The 12,415-nt window shown below is 42.3% G+C and overlaps 1 protein-coding gene across 1 annotated transcript in view; it reads right to left on the bottom strand.

Moving 5' to 3' along the window:
• Positions 1 to 1,447: 1,447 nt before the first annotated feature.
• Positions 1,448 to 12,415, bottom strand: part of vars2 (valyl-tRNA synthetase 2, mitochondrial) — a 51,469-nt gene continuing 40,501 nt past the window's right edge. Inside the window, exons 22-30 of the mRNA XM_020586876.1 lie at positions 12,356 to 12,408; positions 12,191 to 12,269; positions 9,898 to 10,028; positions 8,228 to 8,380; positions 7,680 to 7,931; positions 6,799 to 6,910; positions 6,346 to 6,548; positions 2,492 to 2,641; positions 1,448 to 2,056 (exon numbers count right to left, since the gene is read on the bottom strand). Of these exons, the coding sequence (XP_020442532.1) occupies positions 1,982 to 2,056; positions 2,492 to 2,641; positions 6,346 to 6,548; positions 6,799 to 6,910; positions 7,680 to 7,931; positions 8,228 to 8,380; positions 9,898 to 10,028; positions 12,191 to 12,269; positions 12,356 to 12,408 (1,208 nt within the window). The 3' untranslated portion in view covers positions 1,448 to 1,981. The remainder of the gene's footprint in view (positions 2,057 to 2,491; positions 2,642 to 6,345; positions 6,549 to 6,798; positions 6,911 to 7,679; positions 7,932 to 8,227; positions 8,381 to 9,897; positions 10,029 to 12,190; positions 12,270 to 12,355; positions 12,409 to 12,415) is intronic.

Here is a 12,415-nt window from a genome sequence, read left to right as displayed (position 1 = left end):
TATATCTATATATATCTATATATATCTATATTACACACAATAATACATACCTCTCCTCGGGGACCTGCGACTCAAAGGCACCAAGGTCTCAGGTCCCCGGCCGCTCCTCCGTAAGTCTGTGTACTGGCCTCCCCACAGACTTTTCCCCAGAGTGTATCCTACTAGTGTTCCAACAAAGTACCGCGGCCCCCACAACCCGATGCCGAATCCGCTGAATGCGGAGACAAACACTGGGCTCCGAGTCCGAGCTCACTGGAGCAGCGACAACAAACACCCGTCTATTTAAAACAAAATATACCCAGAAAAAAAACATGTTTTAACAGTATTTTATTTTGTAAAAAGTATATCTATATATATCTATATATATCTATATTACACACAATAATACATACCTCTCCTCGGGGACCTGCGACTCAAAGGCACCAAGGTCTCAGGTCCCCGGCCGCTCCTCCGTAAGTCTGTGTACTGGCCTCCCCACAGACTTTTCCCCAGAGTGTATCCTACTAGTGTTCCAACAAAGTACCGCGGCCCCCACAACCCGATGCCGAATCCGCTGAATGCGGAGACAAACACTGGGCTCCGAGTCCGAGCTCACTGGAGCAGCGACAACAAACACCCGTCTATTTAAAACAAAATATACCCAGAAAAAACACTTGTTTTAACAGTATTTTATTTTGTAAAAAGAATGTGAATTCATATATTTAAAAAAATGTTTTATTTATTAGCTTGTAGGCTTTATAGGAATATGTTTAACGTTTTGTTGACTTTTTCCACATAACATGTAGTTAACAGTACGGGTGTAATACCTACTCCAACCATAGGGGCACTATTGGGTATCTTCATTCATTGATTTAACAGGAAACAGAAGAAGAAGCAGCGATGTGCTGGCTCAGATTATTAAGACATACTGTGTCCTAATTGAAGTTCACATGGTATTCTCTGTCTCCTCTCAGTACATAGGAGGCATCTATCACCGACTTGGACATACATTATGTCTGGTTGTTTTATTGTGGTGAGATTCTACAGCTTGATTTAGGCAGATGTGAGGTGTCAAAAGCAGGAAATGTGCCTCATCAGGGTCAGAGTTCACAACCAGATTGACAGGAGCAGCATCCTCACACTCTCTCATATGGAAGCCTGTTTCTCCCCTCTTTGCTGACTGAAACTGATTCCAGATCATGCTTGTGTGCTCCAAGCATCCAGGAAATCCTTGTATTCTGGCTTTCTGCACTGAGGTGTCAATAAGCTTATTCCTCATAAACTTGACAATCTTACCTTCTACAGTCAGAAGGCTAATAAACCCAAACTGCGCTACCTCAACCAAATCTTTCTTCTCATAAAATTCCCTCCTGTTCTTCTCCATGACTAAGGAACAAGCTACTTCCTTCAATCTACTCTGAGAATCCGCCACAAAAATTGCAACATGTTTGAATCATCTTTATACGGCATACAAGGTAAGCAATTAGACCCAGAGGCCAATCCTGATCTTCCCCACCTAACTACCATTTCCACCTCTCTCAACATTGCTGCACTGATGTTTGTAGGGTGGTCTACTGCCCCAGTAGGGAACATATTATTGAGAAGCAGCCATGGCCTTGCACCTGTCACTGACAACACCAATTCCTATTGTTTGGGCAAAGAGAATACAGCTACACAACACTACATGAATATTTGGGGTCATTTTTGTAGGTGTATCCATTTTAGTGATGTAATGTGGGAGAAGCAGCTGGCAAAATGAGGATATTTTATGATTTAATGGACTAACTTGCTGGAAATCAGATCTTGATCAGTGCAGTATACACTGTAGTACTGCTGGACTAGTTTGACAGTGAGCTACTGTATCATGTGAATAAACTGTCAGTGACATTAAGTCTTCTTTACCGAAGCAGTGCAGAGATCAAAGGAACAGGCAACATTACAAATAATGGCTTTAATATAATTAGTTCTGATGTCCACAGAGTCACTGTGCTGCACGGTGGCTCTACTCATCCTGAATCTCTTGCAGCATCTTCAGCTGGTCCTCAATGATCTTCAGTTCCTGCTGCAACGATGACATCTGAACATAAGGAACAAAATATGAATCAGATGATGCTAGCATGAAACTATAGTAAAACAGAATTACTGCACATAACATATTAAAACAAAGGAATGAAGCAGCACACTAAAATAATTAAAGAATATCTTAAAAACCTAATTATGAATTAAAAAGCTGTTATGGTCAAACGTTATTTTATCATATTGAATTTTATAAGAACCCATTTTTATTTAAATTAATTTTAGGAACTTTGAAAAAAGTAGAAATAAAAATGGCCATAAATTACATTTCACATAAATGTATAATAAGGTGTTCATTTACATATTGTGACATGATTATTTGTTGTTTGTCTATACAACATTGAATTTAATACAAATTTCCATAGGTTCAAGGCAGAAATACCCACTTATAAATAACCCATAGCAGCGCCCCTGCACATGGATACCCAGTGCTCACCTTAATGTCCATCTGCTGTCTGACATGAACAGGAACCTTAGTCAGGTAGTCTGGAGACCGGACTCTGCAGAGGATGTCCTCCAGCTTTGGAACAAGCTTCTCTCTGCGCTGGAAGAGCTGCAGGATCTGTTTGTCGATGTTCGTTCCACTCTGAGAGTCAAGATCACATAATATTTTATGTTACACATGATGAACATCCTAATAATTATGCCTGGGTTATACTCGGGTGTACAGTGAAAATTATTTGTCAGTACATTGTCTTGATTTTAGCTTTGGCAGTAATGATGCATTTGATTAAAAAAAAACTTGTTGTTTTTCAGTGAAGCTTGTCTCTGTGAATTATGGCAATCTGCAATCTTGCAATTCATTTAGATCTGGTGAGTTATTTTTAGTTGCAGTAGTGGGGGTGGGAGGTGAATGCTGGCCCCCTGCCTGGGCAAATCACAGACACCTGCACGTCATGCAGGACGCTGCTTGACTGCATATTTATAAGGCAAACCTTTTTCAGATACTGTAACTTGAAATGTTTCCATTTAACTTGGCTACAAATCACTTGCTGAAAAATATTAACCAAAAAAAAAAAAAAACACACTGCTGGATAAACAGTAGAGGTTTAAATCAGAGGAGAGTGGCTGTGGAAAAACAGCTGAACAGGCCGAAGCCTCTGCCCGTGTTGACACCACTGGGCTCAGAGGACCTGGGGATGAGGAGGCTCTCAAGCATAAACCACGAAGGCGTCTTTTCATGCTGTGAGTTACTGTATGCTAATGACAGAGTCTGTTTTACTGTGACAAGCTACATGTTGTGAATGAAAATGTGGATCTTAACCAGGATCATGTTTATGTCGTAATCTTAGGTTCAGTGGCCGAGAGCCCACTGGGGACATTTCCTTGTGGCCTGAGGCTCGTCTGACCTGCTGTGAAGAGTCAACCTGACGAGTGATAATATAGGAAGCAGGAACAGGCAGACAGGACCTCTCAGTCCGTGTATGACGGTGAAACTCACCCCAACCGGTCGAGGCAGAAGGCCGCCCAGCAAGAGCCAGGGTCCGTCAGAGGTTTCTTCTATTAAAGGGAGTTTTTCCTGCCCGCTGTCACCAAGTGCTGCTCAGGGGAAATTGTTGGGTTTTCCTCTATAATAATAATAACAGTAAGGTCTAGACCTTACTGTTATTATTTACCTTTGTAAAGTGTCCTGAGACAACTTTTGTTGTGATTTGGTGCTATACAAATAAAACTAAATTGAAATGAACTGGGGGTGGCGCAGTGGTTAGCACCGTTGCCTCACAGTGAGAAGGTTCTGGGTTCTGTGTGGAGTTTGCATGTTCTCCCCGTGCTTGCGTGGGTTCTCTCTCGGTGCCACACGCTCGCCCGGCCCCCCCCCCCCCCCGTGCCCCGGGTTCAGGGACTAAGCGGTAGAAAATGAATGAATTGAACTGAACTCTTACTCCTGCCTCAGTGTCAAAAATGATGTCATTATGTCTCTTGGCAACACGCATGCTGTAGCAACCGTCTACTTGCTTTTCCAGCGGTAACATTTTAGAGAAGACACGGTGGAATGAGCCGCCGTTATGTTCGGTAGAAAAGGAAAGGTGGATGAAAGAGGGAGGGAATGAAGAAGAGAAGGGCCCTTGCCACAGACACAGCTAAATGCAACAAAATAAGCAACATATTTGTCAGTAAATAACACTAGCTACAACACAAATGACATACCAGCATGACTGTTATGCTGCATACTCAGACCTGTCTTAATGGCCGAGTATGATGAACACTGAAAGAATCTGACTCCGGTACAGAGACGCTCAGTGTGATTGTAAGGCAACACGTTACAGAAAATAACAATGCTAAAAATTAAGAAATAAAAAATAAAAACACTTAGGATAAAGCAGAAAATGTGTGCATTCAAATAGGAAATATGTGCAATCCAAAACAGGAAAAGGATGGAAGAAAAAGGGAGACTATACATATACACATGTATATACATTACAGCTGAAGGGCTTTTCAGCTTGATGTGGACAGTGGTTATGTTTACGATGTACTGCACTGGGGTGATTGTTGTGTTTTGTTACACCATCGCTGGTTAAGTGTTCATTAGAGTAACAGCCAGGGGGAAGAAACTGTCCTTGTGCCTAGCTGTCTTGGTGCACAGTGACCTGTAATGCTGTCCAGAGGGGAGGAGTTCAAACAGATTGTATCCGGGGTGTGAGGGGTCTGCAGTGATCCTCTCTGCCCTCCTTTGGACCCGTGCGATGTACAGGTCCTGCATGGAGGGCAGGCTCACACCAATGACCTTTTCTGCAGTCCTGACTGTCCACTGAAGTCTGTACTCGTCCTGTTTGGTTGCTGAGCCAAACCAGACAGTGGTGGAGGTGCCACTTTCTTTACTAAACACCACACACCAGCAGTGTGTTGACCAGTACTGTCCATGTTAACACTCAACAGGAACTAGCTCCAAATTCAATTCACACATATTATAATGAACTAATACACACAGTTCTCAGTTTTTTACAGCACTGGAGGATTCTGATCTTGGATGTACTGATTCAATTTGCTCCACACTCTGACTAGTCTGTGGTAGAGCCGGGCATTTTTCAACTGTTGCTGGTGAGTAAATGGTTAAATGACCATACCAAAGAAAAGGAGCACACAGCAATAAAAAAAGCAGACCAAGTTAGCAGCCAGCCTCCGCTCTGCCCTCATCTTAGGAAATTAATGACACTCAGCAACATATAAACATTCCAGTCATCCAGCCACAGCTGCTGCTGTGCCATGTCTGAAATGTAATCATGACACAGAGGTTACCACCTTCTGATAATTTCAGCCTACTAAAGGGTTACAGCAGCAAACCAGCCATGGCTTAACCATGAATCAATCAGGCCCATCTTATCTTATTTTTACTCCTCTCCCTCTATGTAAAACCACCCATATTATTAAATCCGAGGCTGACAAGTGTCCAGTGACATTATTTTAAAATCCACTGGGTCCAAACAACAAGCGTTCCCTGAGCTAAAACTAGTTGACAGGTCGGGTGGTTTACTCTCTCCTCCTGGTGTTTTCCTAAAAGCCCATTAGCTCAGAGATAACCAACAACGACACAAAACACCACTCTCCTAGTTTTAGTGATGTCCATCTCTGAGACGTCACAAATTTAGACACACTGAAAAAGTTTATGGCCTCTAGTGCTAACCCTTGTCACTTTAGTTTACAAACAAAACATTTCCTGTTGCTGCTCCTTCACATTAAAAACCCAAACTGGCTACTGATATTGTTTGGAAAAAGAAAATCACAAATACACAACTTCTTTCTTCAGATCACAGAAAATTACCAATATTAGAAAGTGAGCAAACAAAGCCTTTGCCGCCTACTTGCATGTGAACAATACTCACGTTCATGTTCTCTAGTTGCAAACTGATCCACTCAGTTCACCATAAACATGACGGTGCTCGTTTAGCTTGTTCATGCACAGCACAGGTGTTGACACATTAACTTTCCAGAAAACCAGCTAATTTAGCACACGACTCTGCCTTCACTGCTACTTCTGTATTTATGGAGCTTCCATCCTGTGTGATGCTATGTGATGTAAGCCACTCAGAGGAGTTTAAGTGCAAAGGAAACAGAGGATGAGAAAAAAAGTAGTCAGATGACTAAGACAGAAACATGATTAGGGCGATCTTATTTATATTTTGCAGAATGTGTCTATTCCTTGATCAATCATTTAGTCTATAAAATGTCAGATCACAGTGAAAAATCCTCCAGAATACAGTAAGTCAGGTAATAATTGTGGACTTTCATACAATTGGTACTTATGAGAAGCACCTAACCTCTGCATCAGAAGGAGATTCAAGTTAAGCATACCTGAACATGAAGGTGTAGCTGACACATATGGTCCACCACACCAATGAGGCTTCCTTTAGGTGGAGGAGTGCAGTGGTCAGAGAGGAGGCTGTCTGCTTTATGAGGATAGTAGATATTGAGGGCGGAGATCCGGCTTAAAGTACAAAGAGCTGATCGGAAATTATGGAAAACCTGGGCCTGGCTGGGTGAACACACTGCCCACACTGAAATACACAACATACAAGCAAATGGTCATCCATCCCTCCATCCTTTTTGTTTCGGTGGCCATTATGGCACACACAGAAGCAGCTGATTTGGTGCTATACAAGTAAAACTGAATTCAATATAGTAGTCATCAAATTCAAATTCTATTTTATTTGTATAGCGCCAAATCACAACAAAAGTCATCTCAGGACACTTTACAACGTCAGGTCTATTCTGGAACTGGTTGTTTTCAGCTGTTAAATGACTTACTGGAAGGCTTTTCTTTGGTCATGCCACACTGGGCTCGTAGAGAGCGGGCCACTCGGATCACTTCTTGAACCAGCAGGAAATTTCTTTCCTCTTCAGGAAAATGCCAGTGTGTCTGGGAGGATGATGAGTTTAAAAAGGAGCACATGAGCTAAAACACAAGGAAAGTTGAAAATCCATACAAACCTTTTTTACACAATGTCGCCTTTGGAAGTGTCATTAATGTACAACACCATTTCCAAAACAATTTGGGTTGCCATGTATACTGTCACTAAAACCCCCTTTACCACACAGTCATTTGGTAACAGTACAAAATCTAATGATCAAATCAAAATACTTTTGTTTGCATAAGCTTATTCTGCGTTTGAGGCCAGCAAGACATTCCAAAAAGTATTTAAAACTTCTTTTTAGTCATTTCTTTTTAGCAGATTTAGCTAATTGCAGTTTAAAGTCATTTTGTGTTACGTTTTAAATTCTGAACATAATTTTAACAATCTTGAAAATAGCACGTGAATGTGCAAAGCAGAATTTTGGTGATAGTTTAGTTTAAAAAACTGTTCATGACATTTGAATGATGTGGCCATTGAATACATGTTGTGTCAAAACAAAGAAAAGCTATCCACAGGTCATTCCAGGGTGACTGCTGTTGGACTATACTGTCTTCTGAAAAAGCATCCACTTGGTACTGGGAACAGCATCTTACCAGTTAGAAAAACGAAGCTTAAAGCAAAAAGGTTAGGCTTCAGATATAGACAAAAATGGTAGAAATTCCATGTCTGTCTCTAAACATGGTTCAATTCCACTGTAAATGTTTCAATTACATAAATCTAGAGAAAGAAAACCCTTGTTGTGGTTGTAAGGCAGTATGATGCTTGTGGTCCTACCAGCTGAGAGGAGCAGGGGTATGGTTCTAAACACAGGCTGGTCTGGGCAGCAGCTCCAGGTCTGAACGGCTGGAGTCTCTGCCATAGCTCCTCAGTGATGAAAGGCATGAAGGGGGACAGCAAGGCAAGAGATACAGACACACAATGATAGAGGACGCTGCTGGCCACGTGCTTTGCTCTGCCACTGTGCTCTCTCTCAGTCTGGAACGCTGCACCTTCGTCCTGCTGGACCAGCACAGGCTTCACATGTTCCTACAGGACAAACACACAAATAGAGAAGGAAATGACAAACACTTGTTACGTCCATGCTGGGGTAACAATCAACAGCTCAGCCAAACACTGGCTTTATCAATATGATACTGTTAAAATCAAATTTTTAATATCCTGTGACTGTTACTATGAATAAAACAAGTAAACAGATCACTCTTTGTTTTTAGACTGAGGAGTAAGTACCCACTTACAATGGGGACATGTCTAATGTCTAATCTGTCCTTTTTAATGACATTAACAGTGTTCCCCTAATGCTATACAAGAGTTACGCTCCTCACCATGTAGACATCACACAGGCTATGGACCCAGAAGGAGTACAGGGCAGATGTGACAGTGTGCAACTCATAGGCTTCAAAGGCCAGCTCACATTGTAAAACTGTGCTGTAGAGTCTGGAGCAGATCCACCGGTCCATGCCGCTCAGAGGAACTGTCTGGAAAAGAGAAAAACAAATGTCCCTAAAGAGTTGCATATTCAGTACACCTTAGCTTCAGTATGCATTTTGAAACAGATTAATTTGTTTGGACCAAACACATTGTCTTCTGGTTTGTTTTGTTAGTTTTCAGGACACCATCTTCAGTATGCCACTTAGCATTTAGCACCCCTGTGTGAGTTTGCTACCTTTAAAAATTAAAACCCAAAGAGGGGTAAAACATGCTGGGCTGATGAAAGCAAACAGCTACAGTTAATATAATTGATAATGGCTGTGTTAGATTTACAGTCTGTGTGCGAATGATCAAGCACTGACAATAGCTAATACTGGCAGTGAAGAGGCGGTGGGGGGCCCCCAAATCAAATTCTTCTTAGGGCCCATAAAGACTTGGGCCGGCCCCTCGAGCCAAGTGAGTGAAAATGTTTTTGTATGTGCATTTCTCCGTGTCCAACTGATTTTTGCATGTGTGCCTTTTCTCAGTAAACGTACATCTGCAGTAAACGCCATGCAGAGGTCATTTGTTAGAACTGGTTCAGTTCACACTATGTAATGTGTACAATGTCTTTGTTGTGGAAAATGTTGTTACAAAACGCACAAAAAGGTTATTTTAAGTCAAAAAGTAACAGATATTAGCCGTGTTGTGTCATGACAGTTTTGTAAATGCGTTCCAGGCTACAGGCGGTCGTGACTCAGGACGTTGAGCTGAGTCCGGCTGTCCTGTAGCGGGCCTAGAGGAACCAACGATAAGATGGACAGACTGAAAAAAGCAGTTTTCAAACTGATCTGAGCTGAGCTCTCCGATTGCTTTTTTGAAAAGATCGTCGAGATGTGAGGTTGAGTGAACAGAGAGAGGATCCTACTTTATTCACGCTGGTCCTGTCAGTGAGTTAGCTCTAGCCAACATCTATGGCACATATTGATGTCAAAAATGTTTGACAGCACACAAACCAGATTTCAAGCACCACTTAGTAAGCAAGTCAGCATTTGAGTGTGCACAAGAGTGTGTGCTATTTGTAAGAGCAGAATAAGATTTGAGCATACAACCCCGGCCATGCCCGCAGTCATTTCTGAACCTGCTCTCCCAGTCTCTGCTAGGGGTTTGGCATGAAAGAATGCACTGGACAGGGCACAAAACAACGTCAAGCACTACTCTGTTTGCAAGTCTGAATTTGGCTCAAGGCTCAAGATCAGAAATGTGCTGCCTTCACTTAGACACTTTTACAGAGGGTTGTCAAATCGTCCTTGAATCCAAGTAGACGTTTGTGCTGAATTTGAAGACATTCTCTCAAGGCGTTCCTGAGATATGGTGGTCACAAGAATGGGATTGACATGAGGGCAGAGTCACCTTAACCTCTGTGACCCCTGATTACCAAAATCTAATCAACTTATCATAGATTCCAAATGGGATGGATGGATGAACAGACAACCTGAAAATATAAATGCATCTGACCATGGCTGTCGCCGGCACAAAGGTGTGAAAGTGAAGTCCTTTCTTTGCAGCAGTTTCTTTGCTGTACCTCTTCCAGTGTTCCCACTGGTGTTGTGTTTTCACTCATCACTCCAAGTGTGAATCTTAGCGTCTGCCACATTTTGTTACAGAAGTATCTGCAGTTCAGGACCCGAGAGATGGACAGACTGATGTCTTCTCCTGATACAGAGGCAGAAAAACAAACACAGTGTGAACATAAACACATTTTAAGGTAAATAGTTTTTCAGTTCACCGAGTTCACCGACTGGTCTGTACCTTCCACCAGTAATTTGGTCTATAGTAGCAATATGGACAAGTTTAATAAAAGAAAACAAAACTCTAAATACTAGAAGCCAAACAAGCCAACCATGCAACCTTAATCCTAAAATGGCATCTATAGCTAGAAAAACTATTAAATCAATGTCTAATGAAAGAATAAGAAAACCAAGTTACCAATCTGACCTGACACCCATAGCCAACTTTAACACCCCACAAGTGAGCAAGTGCTCATTCCTGGTGGATTATTTTGTAAAGTGAACATAGAATTTCTGCTGTATAGCTCGTAATGAAAGACACATAAAATGTAAAAGGTAAAATAGCTGTTGCCAAGAATTGAAAAGTCAGTTTTTAAAGAGATGCAGCGCAAATCACCTGTTAAAATGGAACAGAAAAGTGACACAAGTCACAAGAAACTCTAGCTCTGTCAGTTTTTCACTGCAGTCCCTCACAACTCATCTCTCTCGGTCTCCCAGTGTGCAAACCCAAATCAGTTGGGACGGTATGTAAAATCAAAATTAAAACTGAAAAAAGCGATGTGTAAATCCTCTGTGTCCTGTATTACATTGAAAACAACACAGCAGCACATTATTTGATGTGACACTTCGTCAGTTTGTTTCTTTGTTCAAAATAAACACTCACTTCAGTTCCGATGCTGCAACACATTCCGATAACAGTTGGGTCGGCTGCATTTCGGGGCCAGTAACAAGGTAAACAATGAAATGATGATTCCATTTGAACCAGGTGATGTCAACAGGTGTTGGGTTAGGGTTTCCAGGTGTTTCCTGAAAGGCCAAGCCCTTTAGGAGCAAAGATGGGCCGAAGACCACCAGTTTGCCAACATACTGTATGTGTGAGAAAATGATTGAAATGTTTAGTTTGGATCTGTCACCCTCTACGGTGCAGAGCATCATCAAAAGATTCAAAGATTCTGGAGGATTTCAGTGTGTAAAGGCCGAGCCTCAGCTGGATGACCAAGCTCTCTGATCCCTCAGACGGCACCGCATCAAGAATTGTCACTCTTTTTCCAGCGATATAACTACATGGGCTCAGGATGACTTTGGCTCACCTGTGTTAGCCACTACAATACGTAGTTACATCCATATACGCTGCTTAAAAGTGGACTGTGCCAAAAGGAAGCTCTATGTTAACAGTGTCCAGAAGTCGACTGCTCTGGGCTCAGAGGCACCTGGGATGGACCATCACACAGTGGAAACGTGGACTCTGGTCAGACCAATCAGTGTTTAAGGTCTTTTTGGAAGGAATGGACGCCGTGTGCTCTGGACCAAAGACTAAAGGACCATCCAGAATGTTAGCAGCAACAAGTCCAAAAGCCAGGGTCTGTCATGGTCTGGGGTTGTGTCAGTGTCCAGGGCAAAGGTCACCCACACTTCTGTGATGGCTCCATTAATGCTGAACAATACAGAGATGTTGGAGCAACATCTGCTGCCTTCAAGACAATGTCTTTTCCAGAGACGCCCATTTCAACAAGACAATACAAACCTCACACTGCCACATGATCAAGGCCTGGCTGTGGAGGAAAAGAGTGCGAGTGCTGGACTGGCCTGCCTGCAGCCCCCACCTGTCCCCAGTAGAGAATGTGTGGCATGTTTTGAAATGCAAATTACATCAACGAAAACCCAGGACTGTTGTACCTTAAGACTTGTTCATAGGCAGAATGGGACAGAATGACACCTGACACATTGAATCACTTGGTGTCCCTAAATGTCTTTAAGTGTTGTGAAAAGTAACGGCAGCATCACACCGTGGTCAATGCTTTACTGTCCCAACTTTTATTGGAATGTGTTGCAGCATCAGAGTTAAAGAGTTTTATTTTGAACAAAGAATAAAGTTGATGAGGTGTCACATCAGATAATGTGCTGCTGTGTTGTTTTCAGTGTATCAATCTTGATTGTACATACTGTGCCAACATTTTCTGATTTGGGGTTGTAGAAAGTTGCACCCATTCTTGTTTAATGCAATGCTGTTTCACATTCACACATTCATTCACTCTGACCAATGGTCTTTATCATCAGATAAACTGAACAGAGAAGAGAATCAGTCACCCTGTATCTTGTGAGAGCAAAGGGCAAATCTCAGAGCATCAGTCCCACACTGAGGGATCCCCTTAGGGAAGTCTTTCCTCTGTGGAAAAGCAGATGAAGAGAGAGAGAAGAAGTAATAATGAGTGTGCTCATCAAGAACCCCAGTTGGGAAAAAGGGGAACTGACCTGTGCTTCCATGGCAACTAGCCGCTCCCGGGGGTTAAGGTTCCACGCCTCCACTGTTTG

This window comes from Monopterus albus, unplaced genomic scaffold (genome assembly GCF_001952655.1).
Source record: "Monopterus albus unplaced genomic scaffold, M_albus_1.0 scaffold427.1, whole genome shotgun sequence".
Classification (NCBI taxonomy): domain Eukaryota; kingdom Metazoa; phylum Chordata; class Actinopteri; order Synbranchiformes; family Synbranchidae; genus Monopterus; species Monopterus albus.
The sequence above is the reverse complement of the archived record's forward strand: the minus strand, read 5'-3'. Positions and strand labels throughout refer to the sequence as shown.